The sequence below is a fragment of the Anoplolepis gracilipes genome, chromosome 13, assembly GCF_047496725.1.
Source record: "Anoplolepis gracilipes chromosome 13, ASM4749672v1, whole genome shotgun sequence".
NCBI lineage: Eukaryota > Metazoa > Arthropoda > Insecta > Hymenoptera > Formicidae > Anoplolepis > Anoplolepis gracilipes.
Genome location: NC_132982.1, coordinates 9545274 through 9561648, shown reverse-complemented (window position 1 = coordinate 9561648; position 16375 = coordinate 9545274). Strand labels below are relative to the sequence as shown.

Below are 16375 nucleotides of genomic sequence, written 5' to 3'. Positions count from 1 at the left end.
CTTATATAAATATTAAGACTGTAAATATTTTTTGTTAGTTTTTACAAAACGCTGAGAATCAATTATATTTTTATTATTTCAATAAAGACTTAACCGGATGTAACTAAAAACGGTTTTTAATTTTATTTAAAAATTTTTATATTTTAGAAATATCATAAAATTGAATCTATTAGACTTAGAAAGCTGATTTAATAAGAATAATTGTTTTATTTTCTTTTATTGTATTTAATGCATTGCCATATATTAAACTTTACTTTTATCTGTTTATTATAGTTACATCCGTTTATAGTTGAATTTTATTTTTAATAATACAATAATAAGTTATTGTATCATTTTTAATAATGCAATAATACTTACAATATTTTGTGAATGTTGAAGTAAAACAAGTGGAGATTACCAAATGGAGATACTATCCGATTAAATCAAATTTTTTTATCCGGACGATATATAATAAATTTATTCAAGTTATTCGTATTTCAAAATAAGGTTATTATAAATTGAAAATTAATTTCGAGAACACCGCTTTCTTGAAACATATTTAATTTATACATTACTTACATATAATATACATTATTTACATATATTATTTACAAGTTATTCCTATTTCAAAATAATGTTATCATAAATTGAAAATTAATTTCGAGAACACCGCTTTCTTGAAACATATTTAATTTATACATTATTAAGATATAACATTATTTACATATATTATTTACATATATAATTTGCTTATTAATATATATTATGCAGGCACTTGGCATTACATTGATGTATGTGGTCCTAGCTACGTCTATTCGTTGAACTTATTACTAGATGAGAATAAATAGTTCCAAAAAATATCCACTTACTATACAAATAATTCCATTTAGATTTTAATGGAATTATAAAGGATGTGTGAATAAAGTCTCTGGACGGCCGAATGTTGGAAAAATAAAGCATTTCAATCCTGAATTTATATCAAATTTCGAACTTTAAATTCCCAATCTTTAACATTTATGGAAACTTGACAACAGCAATATAGGAAGAAAAACAGAATGGATAAAGTTTTCCAGGATTCTGTAAGCAAAAATTTACAACTCAATTTTTTAAGATTACTCAATATTAAACTATTTGTAAAATTATTAATAAAAAAAAATTTTTATATTTAAACAATAAATATTAGTAGTATTTGTAAAAAAATATAATAATACTTATTTTCTCTACATACTAAATAAAATAAAATATATGGAATGTGAAAGAACTAAAAATGTATGAGAAACTTACCATGTAGTATGCTATATGTAAAAATATTACCAATTGTTTGGCCTCCAAAAAAATAAAAATTAGATACTGCTGACATTGCTAAAAGAGGGCTTGCTAATATACAATGAAATCTCTTAATACTTTTTGAGGATAAACATATATTCTGTATTATATATTGTTTGCTTTTGCTAATTGAAACTCCTATATTTTCAACTGTTATTCCTATAAAATTCAACAGTGACCAAATAAAGATATTCATTTGTATTCCATGCCATAGAAGAACAAAAGCAAAACATAAAAATGATGCACATATTTTTCCAAAGTACTTATTTGACTTTTGTATGGGGACATAGATATATCTGTAAAAAAATAAAGAAGCTAATTTATAATAAAAAATTTCTATAAAATAGATATATGAAATAGAGAATCTTACATCAATTATTATAATAAAATAAAGTATATTTAACAAGATCATAATTATATATTTACTTTATGAGAAATTTGTATAATCCTCTATCAAAATATTTCCACATATCGGAATATAAATGAATCCTAGCTATACATTTTGGCGGTGATGGTGCTTTTACATTATCTAAATCGCACAAGGTCTTGGAAATACCATAGATTACAACATATTTGTTTAGAAAAAATTGTCCCATGCAATATCCTAAACCATACAATGCCCAAGGATTTAAATTTTGCACAATCTGTAAGAGAGACAAATAAAATATATATACTTATGCAAATATTTATACATAAATATAAATTATTACCTGGGGATGGTATTGTATAGCATTTACATAAATAAAGTGTAGCAACAATTCAGTAAAATATAACCAGAACATATATCTAGTTAAATTTAACACAAAAGTTTGTAGTTTTTGATAATTCCAGTATTGATGTGGTTGATTAATCTAAAAAATTAATTATTTTATAAATTATTTTCCATAATACTCATTATTTTGTGAAATTTAAATTATAAAAATCATACATACAGACTCGACAAACTCGTGATACAAAATAAGTGGCCCTGAATATAATGTAGGCAAGTATAAACAATATGCCAATTTTTGAACAAAACTATTTGAATTGAGAAGTTGGTCATCAATGCTGTCCATATTGTGACTGATACTTCTTAAATGTATCCAACACATTGTAAGTGTCAAAATATAATGCTGTTCATCGTCGAATCCTAGCCAGCTTTGGAAAGTACCATTCGGTATTTTTAATACATGTATTACAAATAGAAATAAAACATGTATTAACCATGCTGCATTCTTGCTGCATTTATATGTTAATATATATAAAAGACTAGGTTGTAGTAGTGCACATAATGCACCCAATAAACCCAAATAATAACATAAAAAAGCTGTAGATGACAAGATATACCAACAATATAATATCTGAAAAATTTCCATGTTATTCCTTTAAATTACGCATAATTTTTTCTACAAGATATATTTTTTAAATACAAATAAATATATTACCATATTGTTACTATTGACTTTAATAATTTGACTGAAAAAATGATGTATAAAAATGCATGGTATTAATTTGTATACCAATGCAAGCCATGTACGCCACTCTTGATCAGAGATATCTCGTTTTTTCCCAATCCAAGTCCATCCTCTATCGAAATCATTGTATGCATCATAATAATCATCAAAATCTGAAAGTATAAATAGCATATGAGAAACGTGACTAAAAAAGTGACAGCATTATACAATTTTACATTTTGATTTCTTATGGCCTTACAATTATTCGCTAAATAAAACTCGTATACAGAATAAGAAATAGCACATGACCACGCCAGAACATAGAAATAGCTTTCATAATTATTACCAAATTTCATAATTGCTAAATTCATTGTACAAAAAATAACGAATTTGTTTTGTATACATTTTCTGTACTGCTTTTGACCCGCGTCTCTGCCTCTATTTGCACAGTAAAATGACAAGGAAGAAAGGATCGACAGTAGAATTACGCGCCAATGAAGATCAAGAATTTATTTCTAGTATTGGTTACCCTGAAACCCTGAAATGTTTTGAGTTGCGTTCTAAAATTGACTTCTTGGAGTAGAATAGAGTTTGATTGACCAGTCAGAGGACGAAGAAATTTTTTCCTTTGACCTGATTGGTCAATCAAAGGCTCTGTTCTAAAGAAGTAAATTTTAGAACACAGAAAAAACGAAATTGGTAGCATCTAATTCCTAGATTGTAGGTTTATGGCTCCTGCAGATGGGACTTTTGCTCTTATGGAAAACGCGGGAAACGTTTTATCGCGTCCTGTTTGTGGAAGACGTCAGTCGTACACCGTACACGTTTTGTGGTTTAATCTGTCACGTGTTTGAGAAATGTGTACGTGAAATTATTTATACTTCTATCCTGTAAAGTTAAGATTTAGATCAGAAGATTACATCTTATTTCTTCGTTTGAAGAAGAAAAATTTAATTACCCTCTCTACTTTCCAAGAATTTATATTTAACCAGTTATCCCTGTTATCAACATCGAATTAAAAAATATCATGGAGAAGATGGACAGAAACATGATGGAAATTGGGTTGCGATTGATGGATAAAGGAAAAAATTATAGACGTGATTTTAAAGGACAATATGTATCTTTTGTAACTAGTAGTAATATTAAGATCAAATTTTTTTTTCAAACGCAGATAAAAATGTAGATTACAACACATATTTTTACGGTAGCAGTAGAGCTATAATTCATACAGCAAGACCTCTAGCAATGAGCATATGAGACAACATAAAATGTGGTTTCACCTATAGGGTTGAGTATAGGATAGGGATGATTAATTGCATTCATGAGTAGATTTTTATAAAAAATCAATGCTACTGAAGATACCATTAGATGGAGTAACTAGAATGAAAAATAATCCAGATATCATGTCTTTATGTTGACTAAAGCAGAAGCTCTGACATTTATAATATATATATATATTGTATTCCAAAGTTCACTGTCAGCATGTTGTCATCTTTATCTAGTAAACAGCAAGGATAAGGATATGCTGACAGTACTGGCAGTGAATTTTAGAGCACAGCCATAGTATGATTGTCATAATGAATTTAAAAAATCAAAAAAACTCACAAGCACTTTTCGAAGCAAAGTTTACAACAAAAACAATTTCTAAATTAGATCTAACTTAAATTTAAATATAACATATTTAGGGTTTTATTACAACGCTATAGTCTGCTTTGAAAGTATGTGTACTAAATGTTAAAGGAAAGTTGTCACCAAAAATTAAGCTGTCAAATGTAAAAACATCTCAGAGATCTGATTGAATTAAGTAAGAAGATAATTGGTATTCATAGTCAATTTTTATAGCTTCATTATTGTATTTGTAATTAAAACTAGAAATTATAATACAACTACAATACCAAATCACATATTTCAAATATTTGAATTTTTAAATTATTGTTATTAAATTGTCGTTAACACATGAGGCGAGAGAGAAAGAGAGAGAGAAAAGTGACTAAAATGTTATGCCCAAAGTTGTAACTAAATTCCTACTCTGTTCCAGAATCTTTTAATTTGAGATATGTGTCATTACTCTGACACATCAGAAGTTGACAGTTTAGAAACCATATAAAAATGAGAAATGTTTTTTACAACCGCTGTTGTATTCAGTATCAATATTTATGTACATAAAAAACTGTACTTCAACAAAACATGTTGCAAATCTTATGTCAGAATTGCATTTGTATCACGATTTATACATGCAAAGTATCACAATTCATCACGCACGATAGTTCAGTTTAGCGATCAAAATTGCATTTCAATATTACACATGCGATGACAAAATATGAAATAAATCAACAAATAATAATTCATAAAATCTTATCAAATTCACAAAGCCACCTTTTACCACAATAAAATTCCATATACATAGCCGTTTATCATAGTTTGTTTATTATTATATTATTTGCACAAATTGTTAAATGTGCATATATTAAACTTTATAAAATCACCATTTATGACTTTTGTTTTCCTCTAATTAAATTCTTCTAATTATTTTTTTATAACCTTTAAATTAGTCGCTGCTTTAATATGTAAATCACTGCGAGCTAAAGTGATTTACATATTGATCACTTCAAACAAGAATTTACATTAGTTCTAGTACGTTTCGTTAAATACGAAACATCTTGTAATTATCAGCTGGGTGGTATTGCTTTGGCAGTTTGTCCAAATCCTAAGTTAGGCCTGGTACCGAACCATGACATTTTCCATTCTAAAGTCTCCTGAAGTAGACGTTCTTCCTCTGGCGAAAAGTGTAACAATGTCGCCACTGCCCTCGTTAAATGGAGAGCCTTAAAAAATAATATTTTAATGTTTATTACTTCAAAAAGATAATCTAAATTAAATCAAAATAAATGCGCACCTCGTATTCTCTGCTGGTGAGGAATTTGATGAGAACATGTTTGAGGTATTTAAAATTAACGTCATCTTCCCTCGAATTATTATGCTTGGCAGTGACGGTTTTGGATGAACTCGGATTAAGAATAGCTGCAGAAGCTTCGGCATCACTATCCAACGACGAGGACGGAATTTTTAACTCGCGTTGAAGTGTTTTCTTCATATCGGTTAACCGTTGCTGCAAAACTTTGATTGTCTAAAAAAAAAAAGAAAAAAAATTTATATAATTTATTTAAATAATTGACAGAGATAATTTAAGTGTATGTGTGTGTGTATATATATGGTATATATAAGTAGATGTAACAAATATTTAATAATCGTGTAGAATCGCAAGTTTTTAATATCATCGTTCAATAATTATATTTTGCCTGGGTTAAATAGAAGTTGTCTACCTTATTTTTCTCACTTAATTGTTCTTCCAGATCTAACAAATTGCTCTTAAGTATTCTCTCATTTCTTTCAATCTTGTCCCTGTTACGCTCTGCCTCTTCCAGTTTTGCGACCTTCTGCTCAAATTGTTTCAATGCGACCGCCGTTTGCTCTGCTTCTCTCATCTTGTCGACTAGATGATCTTCCAGATTTTCTACTCTACTTTGCAGCTCCGTGTTCTCGATCTCCTGTTGCCGATTCTCCTGCTTCACAATTTCTATGTCTTGAGATACCTGGGCGTTCCTCAACAAAGCAGCATCCTTTTCATCTTTCTCTTTCTCGAAGGAAATTCGCAATTCCGCTGCAGTTGATCGTTCGGATTCGAGAATTTCTTGCAGATGCGCCAGTTCTAGACGTAAAGAAGAATTATTCGATTGTTCTCTTTCCAAGGTCAATCGAAGATTTGCTAATTCGTTAGTAACAGCACTGAGGTTGCTCGTCGTATTCTCGAGATCCAATTTTAGCTGAGTAATCTGTTTCGAGGAAGATTCCTAAAAAATGACAAACACAAATTCATATAAGAATTGATGTTTAAATATATAATTTTATCAAAATTCGCATTCATACCTAATTGATGACATGATGTTACTCTTTTTTTTTTTTAAATGTATATTTTTATATGTATATATCTTTATATATATCTTTACTTGTAATATTCTTTAATAATAAAGCAAATGAATATTCTCATGATATGATATTTAACAATTATCTAAATTTTACTTCAAAAAATTAAAATTTATGCATAATCTTTTTTGACTAAACAGTTTAAGATAGTAATAGTTTAAATTTTTGAAAACCTCTTGTTTTAATGACCGCTTTCAGCAAAATAATCGCTTATATTGAAAGTAACAATTAGCTGTTACTTTCAAGACCAACAATAAATTAATGACGAATGTTAACAAGACGATAACTCATTATCAGCAGCTCTGTTGAACGCGGTCATTATTTAATGATTATTTTCTCTCTTACGCAGTTTCATATAATTGTAGGCAAAAAAAACTGAGGATAAAAACTAATAAAACAAATAAAATTTCTCTCAAAATAAAATCATACAAAATAAAATAAATAAAAGTAATAAAATAAAAAATATAAAAATAAATAACAAGCAAAAAAAAATAAAAAATATTTTCTTTATATTGTTATAATTTTGCACTTTACAATACTCATTTTTAAAATATCTTACTGTTTACGAGCACAATTAAGTAAATGTACAGAATCTTATAATTATCCTGCTATATTTTATTTATAAATTTTTTTAAGATTTAAAAATAATTTTTTTCTCTCTGCTAACTTGTACATAAAATGTACTTTTCTCAATATTTTTACAAAATAATATTTTGGTAAAAGTACAAATATAAATAATACATTTCAGCAGAAAGTCAGCTCAAAAAACTAAATCTATATTTATTTTATGAAAAAATAATTTTGTCTTAAAGAAGTTGATCTTAAAGTTTGACCTCAATAAACATAGGAATAATTCTAAAATAAAAAAATTTTTCTAGATTTTATAGCCAGACTGTGATGAAGTATCGACAAATCGTTTGGGAATTAAAACTGGTTTAAAAAAATTAAAAAAGGTAAAAAGCAAAAGGTTGGATATACTTTTCCTTCTTTATTTCACAAATAAAATGTACAGAAAGTGCAATCATACATAAAAAGGTGTGTGTAATATTTTAACATACTAACATTTAAAATTCATGTACAAAGGCAATGTATAAAGGAGGATATACTGTTTTCAGTACAAGTGGGAGTTGTTGCATAATTGACTTATGTATTTTTTTGATATAAATTTCTCAGAACGCTTGAATAACTAACTTAAAACATGCTTTGAATAATAATAACTATATCATTAAAAATAATAATAAAAAATTTCTGATAAAGGCACGTGCATATACTGAGATTAAAAAATAAATGTGCATCAAGCAAGAAGCATCAAGCTTCTGAATAACGTGCAACAATATTATCGATTTACATGCGCCCGCGCATATATACGGGGTGGTTTGAAATTTACGAATCAAAATATTATAACAGGAAAAGTCTCGAAAAATTGAAATAATAATATTTGTAATTTTTTTATTTCAAACAGTTTGTAAACAGCACGTGCACTAGTATTAGTGACGTATGATTCACGCGAACAAGCAAATGTTCAAATGTATCCTGTAATATATTTCGCCAGTTTTAAATTTTTATATCTTAAAAGCTATTTGAAATAAAAAAAATATACTTTTATTACTTAATTTTTCAAGAACTTTCCTTTTATAATATTTTGATTCGCGAATTTCGAGACCCTGTATATACTTTATATTACATATGAAAATTGTATGTGTAGTTTTTATACATACCAAAATGCGAGACGCATATAATTTTTTATGACGATTTCATATGTAATCGCAAACATTACAAATTCACAAAGTATTCAACAATAATTAATAATAATCACCCCCAATAATAATCTTTACTACAAGTTGTACAAGATTTTGAAAAGATGGGGAACATTAAGAAAATTTTTGAATATATCATATTTAAAATATATGTTGCAAAAATTATGCAAATATATATATATATATATATATATATGTATATATCTTTTATTTAGAAAATAAAATTTATCAGTCTTATAAAATATAATAATCGGGACAATTGGCTGTACGTTTCAAAAGTAACGTGCGAAAGTTACGAAACGTAATAAGAATCGAAAACCATCAAAGCTGCCAAATTTATTGTTCGACAAATGCATATGGAAAATATAGACAATATCCCTCTCTTTCTTCTAATTAAGACAAGGTGTTAGATAAAAAATCTTTAAGAAAAAATGCAATATATATAGTCTTTGATGAAAGTAACAGAAAGTAGTATATTATATCGTGAAATAATTGTATCCTGAGATTGCAATAATACTAATAAAAAGAACTTTAACACAAATACTAACAAATTTTGTACGTTACAAATAATTCAACGCTATGATTGTTTGTAGCGAGGCCTACCGGAAATGATTTTGTATCAGAATTTGGAAAATATGTTCGGTAAGAGACAATCTAGCCCATGCACTTTGTCACTACATGTCGCGGTAACTCACAATTTGCCGTTTAAATTCTTCCACCTCGTCATCGACGCTGGCCCGGAGCTCTTTCAGTTCCGTAGCCATCTCGTCAATGTCCTCTGTCATGCGCAAAAGCTTAGCATCTTTTGTCGCTATAACAATATTGTTCACCTCTATCTCGGCCTCTAGCTGTTTGATTCTCTGTTTAAGTTTCTCTTTCTCCTGCTCGACTTGTCTGCGCTCCAGTCCCTCCTCGCCAGCTTGCCTGCTAAGTCTGCCGACCTGCGTTTCCAGACTAGAAATCTTGCCCGACCAGCTAGTCTTTATATCGGAGAGATGAAGATGGGCCTCTTCTAATTTCCTTTCTAACAACGTTCTCTCTCGCATTAGATCGGCTATTCTTTCGTCAACCGTCACTTGGTCGTTCGTCTCTAGAGCGATCCTTTGCTCCAGCACGAACACTTTGTCCTTCAGATGACGTACTTCCTCTTCCGTTTGTGCTAATTGACAAGAAAGCTGCGCTCTCTCTCGCTGTGTGGAATGACGCATCGTCTCCATTTCATCCTGAAAGTGAACATATGATTATCTAACAGTGTTCGCTAGGCTTTTTTACTATATTTAACTTTATTTTTTTTCTTATAAAGCCTCCCTGGCAAATCTTATCAAAGCGATAATATGCGAATTAAATTTCGCTAAATCAGAAATAAGAGATAATATATAAATATCATTCCATCAGAGGAAACAGCAAAAATACGAAAAGGCAAACGAAGAGCAGTATTTATTATGACAGCTGACGTTCGCCTGTAATCAATATTTCTCGAATTTTTTTTTTTTTTTAATTAGAGTGAAAATAATAAGTATACATATATTAAAAATACATGATTCCTTTGTGCATTTTTTTGGTAGAAAAAACAATAAAATAAGTTAATATAACTTTCTGTCTAAAATTAAAAGATATGAAAGTATAAAATCATAAAAGAGAAGAAGGAAAAAAAAAAAGAACATTTTACTTCATATCTGAAACGATGCCGCAATTAAGTGTGTAATAATACATGCATTATTATCAGGTAGAGTTTTCGCTTCAGTTTTTTTATTCAAGATTACGAATTTATATTCCAAATATGATGAAGCAGGCATAAGCAAAGAGGCTATTGCATGATCATTCTAGCATAACAAACAGAATAGCGGCGAAGCCTTAAAAACGTACCTCTAGCATCAGCGATAGCAGCAACGAATTAGCGGAAATAACCGCCTAACTCTGATCTTCGATGTTCTCGTTTACCAAAGTTTTCCAATCTTCATGCGTGCGTTGTATTCACAGAACTTTTGATATCACTTTTAACAACGCTACTGTTCCATAACTCAAAGAAATCGTCTCCTATTATTGTTTCCAGCGATATCGCGCGAGTGTATACATATATATGTGGAAAATATATATATCCATAAATCTCAAAAATGAGAGATCAATTATTCATGCAAAAACATCAATTATTTTTAGACCAAATAGAAGAAATCACTAATATCACTCCTTAACAATTTACAAATATAATTTTTTTTTTTTTTTTTTTTTTTTTTTTTTTTTTTTTTTTTTTTTTTTTGCGAACACACCATAGTAACTGTAATGCATTAGTTAGAAAGTTTTTTTAATTAATTAAGAGATCAAACAGCGCAGCAAAGAGAAAATACAATATATATAATATGTATATAAATTATTAAGAGATAAAATATTAAGAGATAATAAAGTTGTCATGCGATATTACATCTAAGAGTTATGGAACTCACGTAGTTTTAATTTTACTACAGCAAGAGTCACATGTAATATGTATGGTCATGTTTGAGCGGCATGTCAATAATAAAAAGTGCAGAGAAAACTATAGCAACTGTGACGAAACAAAAAGCGAGATAATACTCAAAAACATTAACACAAATATATAAATACATAATGTATAAAATCCCTTATTTCTCTCTTAGCCTGAATATAAAAAACCCAGTATCACAAACAAGCGTGCTTAAAAAATGCGCCAATGTTGAGCTATCAAAAACCATTTATATTACTTTACTGTTTTATCTATATTTTCGATATATATTTTTTTTCTACATAGTCGCGTATAAATATCATTCAATTTGATTAATTGTGGAAAAATAAAAAAAATTATGTTTTAAATTACTCTTAATAAGCACTGCTTATGTTTTCGCGTGATGTATCATTTAAGAGAAATATTTGTTAAATTAAATTAATAAGTTGCATTAAAATATAATGGTATTTAATAACTTAAAAAAATAATAAAAAATAACGCCAGATCTCGCGTTTATCAATAAACTATTGTATGTAAGAGTTACTCTAATGTACATTTTTTAATCTCTATATTTTAATCGATATTTTTACACGCCAGTCTAAAAAATATATAATAGTACAAAGAAGCAAAAAGAAAATTGCTTCTTGTATATTTTAATGTATATTATTGCTTAAGCCTGATAAAGATATTAGAAAAATGCACCAATTGAGAATAAACAGAGTGTCTAGTCAAATTTTGTAAAAAAAATTCCTGGGATTCTTCCAGAAACCTTTGTTTAAAATGTTCTAGATAAAGAGAATATTTTGAATATTTTTGGTGCAATTTTCTAAAATAAGTTTTTTTTTATCATACGCGTTTTGTATGTGTAATTTCACTGTACTAGAAAAAATTGAATAGCTTTAATAAGATAAACTTTTTTTTCTAAATTGTCAATCGATATTCAATTTTATGTCGTCTAATTATGCGGATTTTATATCGGAGTTTATACTAATTAGATAATATTCAAAATTCCGTACTTAATTTAGGAATACTCATATTCATAGTCTATTTTTATATTTAAAATCATCTTTGTATGGTCTTAAGTCGTCTTAAGATTCCACAACCATATTTTCAGACCTCTTATTTATGACGATTTTAAATAAGAACGGATTATGAATATAGATTCTAGTTTGAATGTATTGTTACATGGCCAAACATAATACGCCAGCGCGCACGCACGGCAAAAGAGATGCCTAATTAGAGAGATGCAAATCCCTCCCCCTTCACACACGCACGCACACATACACACGCACACACGTGTACACACATACATACACACACATACACATAGTGTATACATAAGAATTCATTTAATCCATTCAAAAAATGAAGATCATTTAAAAATTTTTAATAAAATTCACATTTTTATTACAAATTCTTGTATATAGTTAATATAAAAAAAAAAGTTTTTAAATTGATATGATTAAATCCTCGCTTAACCTGTTAAAACTTTTTAAAATTATTATACATGGAATTACAGTACTGCATGTACCATAAAAAAATTTAATAAAAAAATTTTATAGCTATATTTCTCTGTGTGTGCATGCATGCATGCATGCATGCGTATGTGCAACATACAAAAAAGACACAGATAGAAAATCACAGTTTAAAATTATTAAATACTGTGGATGAATCATGGCGTGACAAATCTGATTTTTGTCTGTCTATGACAGTGAGTGAGCGCGTGTGTATATGTGTCACAAACAGAAATCAGATTCGTCACTCTGTGATTCGTCATTACTACAAGTATTTAAGAATTTGAAAATGATTGTATGTGTATAGTGTGCACGTGCACGCGCATCTGTGTCAAATTTAACGACTTCTTATAAAAGTAATGAGAAACTTTATGTATCAATTGGACATTTCTCTTTAAAAGCATAACTAAATTTAAATTTAAGAATTTTGCCAACACAACAAAACAACATAAGACTCAATATAATCTATTTCATTTAATAAGTCGATACTCGTGAGATAAATGAAAGTTCATTGTTGTAAAAAAATTTATGGACGATTTAATGACTCGCATCAAATCTTGTATCAAGCTTTTTGTCAATCATTGATGAGATATATTCAAATCCTGTATTTTGTCCATATTTAAGATGTTATTTGTTATTACAAGTCTTCTAGACTATGCATAACCATTATCATAATTGTAACTATTTCCTTCTCAAGAAAATCTTGTATTATCAAAAAAATGAATCCTGTAGGCTTTAATTAACTTTTTTCACTTGTTTGAGAAATACTACATCTTACAATTATTATTCATACACAAATGGATCGTATCAGATATAATCTTTTTATGTTTGCAAAATTCCAAGATTTAAAATTAATTATAGTTTTAACTATTTCAATGCTCAGTGTTGCAATATCGTATTTAAAAAAATAATATTAAATACACCACTTGTGTGTATGTGTATTATATACATAAATAAAGAAGCATATAATTTATGACAACAAAATTGCTATTTAATTTATGCTAAAAAAATTCACAATTTTCTTTAGTGTAAATAATTTGTATAATAATCCCATGAGAAGTGCTATATAATTAGATTTAAATAATAATAAAAATATTATAAATTGTACAAAACATAAATTATTTTTAAAAAATTAATAAACCATTTATGTAAATAATAATTAATAAATTTGAATAAATAAAAAACTTTAAACTTAATTCAATCAACTTACTTGTATATCATTTAATTCATCTTCATATCGTCTGAGACGGGAAACTTCTGTCTTCAGGCTTTCTATTTCCGCTGTAGCAGCTTTCAAATGATACGTTTTTTCCTCTACTTCCTGCTCTTTTGCCAACAACTGCAAAAAAATTATTATTATATATTTAACTTGTCTCAATTAGAGACGAGTAAGATATAATAGAATTAAAAAATTATATACACACAGGTTGCAAAATTGTAGTAATCGATAACATTAGTCTTAAATTTAGTTTATGCAAAAATAAAATCAGAGATAATGTTTTGTAAAAATTTTACTGTTTTTTTAAATGCTTTAAAAATTAATAATGCTTTTGCATTTTCAAACGCATTTTTAACGACTTTATGTCATATATTATTGGATTCACTTCTAGTAACCATAAAGTATAAACAAATAAAAAAAAATTAATATTTAAAAATTGTAAAAATTTGATTACACTATTGTGATATACAAAATTCTAATTTTTTTAACAATATAAAGAATTTTGTTAACAGTATATGTATTTCTATAGAATAGAAATAGGAAATCATAATCAATCTCCTTCTATATATATTATTATTTTAATAACACATACTAGATGTTTAACTTTTGCCATTTCCTGTGTTTGAAAACCTTCCAGTTGTTCTGCATCTTCTTGAAAGCTGTATAACTTCTTTTTATATTCTAAAAACGCAATGAGAAAAGATTATATATATACATACATAATATATATGTGCTTGAAATAAAAATCACTAGAGGGAAATGACTCCTCAGTCTTTTCAAGATATAAAAGAAAGTTTAAAGTTTCTGCTGTTAAAAATATATAAAATATGCATAGCTAAATAAAAACCAAAAAGGAAATTTCTAAATGACCATTTACTAGGTATCATTTACATAGTATCTCATAATGTGTGTGTGTGTGTGTGTGTGTGTGTGTGTGTGTGTGTGTGTGTGTGTGTGTATGTGTGCATATGATGCAAGATCTAAAAAATTCAACATGTTTACTCTGATTGTGTCAGTATGGACAGCTCATTGAAAAACCAAGAATTAAAAAACTAAAAGTGTTATTCATTTTTGCAAGAGAAAAGAAGTTATTCTATTTTAGTTTAGGACTATAATGGTATTATACTTTTTGAATAATTATTATGAAACACTGCTTTGTATATGCATGTGTATGAATACATAAAAAAAACAATATACAGTAAAAAAACATATAGAAAAAGAACACAAAGATAAAAACAGTAATATCTTAAAAATTTAATTATCTGTAAATAAATACCTTCTGCATCTTTAAGAGCATGCTCTAAGGACTGTTTTGCTATTTCTAACTTTTTTATCTCTTCTTCCAATTTTCGTTTTTCTTTCTCTTGCTTTTCTATGATTTTTTTCCATTCTTTTTCTTTTTCAAAAAGTCTGACTTTCCATTCTTCTTCTTGTTTTTCCATTCGTTTCAATATTTCTGCCTCTTTCTTTGCTAAACGTTTTTTCCATTCATCTTCTTTATTTTCTAACTTTTTTATATCTTTTGTAGACAATTGTATTCCATCATTAAGCTTGAGTTCATGACTATTCTCTCCTTTTGACGAAACCGATGGTAATGGAGATGTGTTTTCTTCCCTCAATCCATCTAACGATACCTGAGAACCACTTACACTACTCGTAGAACCTGTCTGTAATGATAATGTAATCAACCTTAAAAAAACTGTGTAATAAAATTATATAATAACTTTACATTCTGACAACAAATAAATTATATAAATCAGAAATATATATTATACTGTTTGAAAAACTTCTTTTTTTATAGCTCTTATAAATTTTATCTACAAAGAGACCTTTGAATCTCAATATAAATTATAATATAATTGTTTTCTTCTTTCGATTACATTTGTGTTATAATATAAAGAAAAAAAATGTAATAATACAATTCTTACTCAAAGCTGAGTGATAAAAAATTTCTAAAATTTTCCGAGAGAAAATTCACTAAAAACTCTAAACTCAATGAGATATAATCGATTTTCAATGCGAGGTGAGATAACATCTGTGAGATCCTATATTTACCTGAGACACATGTTTGGAATTTATGGCGCGTATACTCCCGGCATTTCTGATAACGGTGGACACGTCACTCCCGATTTCCTCGCGTATCTTGTTCTTCAAGGTAGCGAACATAGTGCGACAGCGTTGTTATAATCGTGCCCAACTCACCACGCGGATAACAGGTGTAACAAACACCACCTGTCAAATTAGTACATACGACGTCGGGTCGATGCAAACCGCACACCCCGCACACCCGAGTTTGCGCCGATTTACGATTGTCAAACTTTACGCTGAATATAAAGGTACGAAAAACACACCGCGCGCGATCGCGTCATTTTCTATCGCACATTCGCTTTTCATCGATTCCACGCACAATTTCACAAAATCATTACTGTCATTTACTCGCATCGTTCGTCCGACAAAGAAACTTCCGCACTTGTCAAACACAAATGATCGTGAACGTCGACTGTAATTAAGCCATGCTCCGACCACAGATTTTCATACAACACTAGACCGATGACCCCCTTCAAATTTTGCTATAGGAAGCTTCTCGGCAAAAAAAAAAAAAAAAAAAAAAGACAAACACGATATATCACGTAATTGGCTATTAAATAGAGAATTTTTTAAATCTGAAAAAAATGTTTCTATTTGACAGCCAATAATGTGACAGTAGG

At 28.4% G+C, this 16375-nt stretch overlaps 2 protein-coding genes across 2 annotated transcripts; both read right to left on the bottom strand.

The window, feature by feature from the left end:
* Positions 1 to 523: 523 nt before the first annotated feature.
* Positions 524 to 3221, bottom strand: Rasp (protein-cysteine N-palmitoyltransferase HHAT). Its single transcript, XM_072904471.1, has 7 exons — positions 2998 to 3221; positions 2730 to 2911; positions 2238 to 2645; positions 2016 to 2156; positions 1732 to 1949; positions 1264 to 1601; positions 524 to 1056 (listed from the first exon to the last, which is right to left on the bottom strand). The coding sequence occupies exons 1-7, from the start codon at positions 3107 to 3109 to the stop codon at positions 953 to 955; spliced, it is 1503 nt and encodes a 500-aa protein (XP_072760572.1). The 5' UTR covers positions 3110 to 3221; the 3' UTR covers positions 524 to 952.
* A 332-nt stretch (positions 3222 to 3553) lies between these two features.
* LOC140672192 (uncharacterized) lies at positions 3554 to 16245 on the bottom strand. The gene is made up of 8 exons (XM_072904094.1): positions 15723 to 16245; positions 14944 to 15334; positions 14260 to 14348; positions 13659 to 13787; positions 9175 to 9702; positions 6062 to 6589; positions 5635 to 5865; positions 3554 to 5563 (listed from the first exon to the last, which is right to left on the bottom strand). Exons 1-8 carry the CDS (start codon positions 15831 to 15833, stop codon positions 5408 to 5410), a joined length of 2163 nt encoding a protein of 720 aa, XP_072760195.1. The 5' UTR covers positions 15834 to 16245; the 3' UTR covers positions 3554 to 5407.
* Positions 16246 to 16375: the final 130 nt, after the last annotated feature.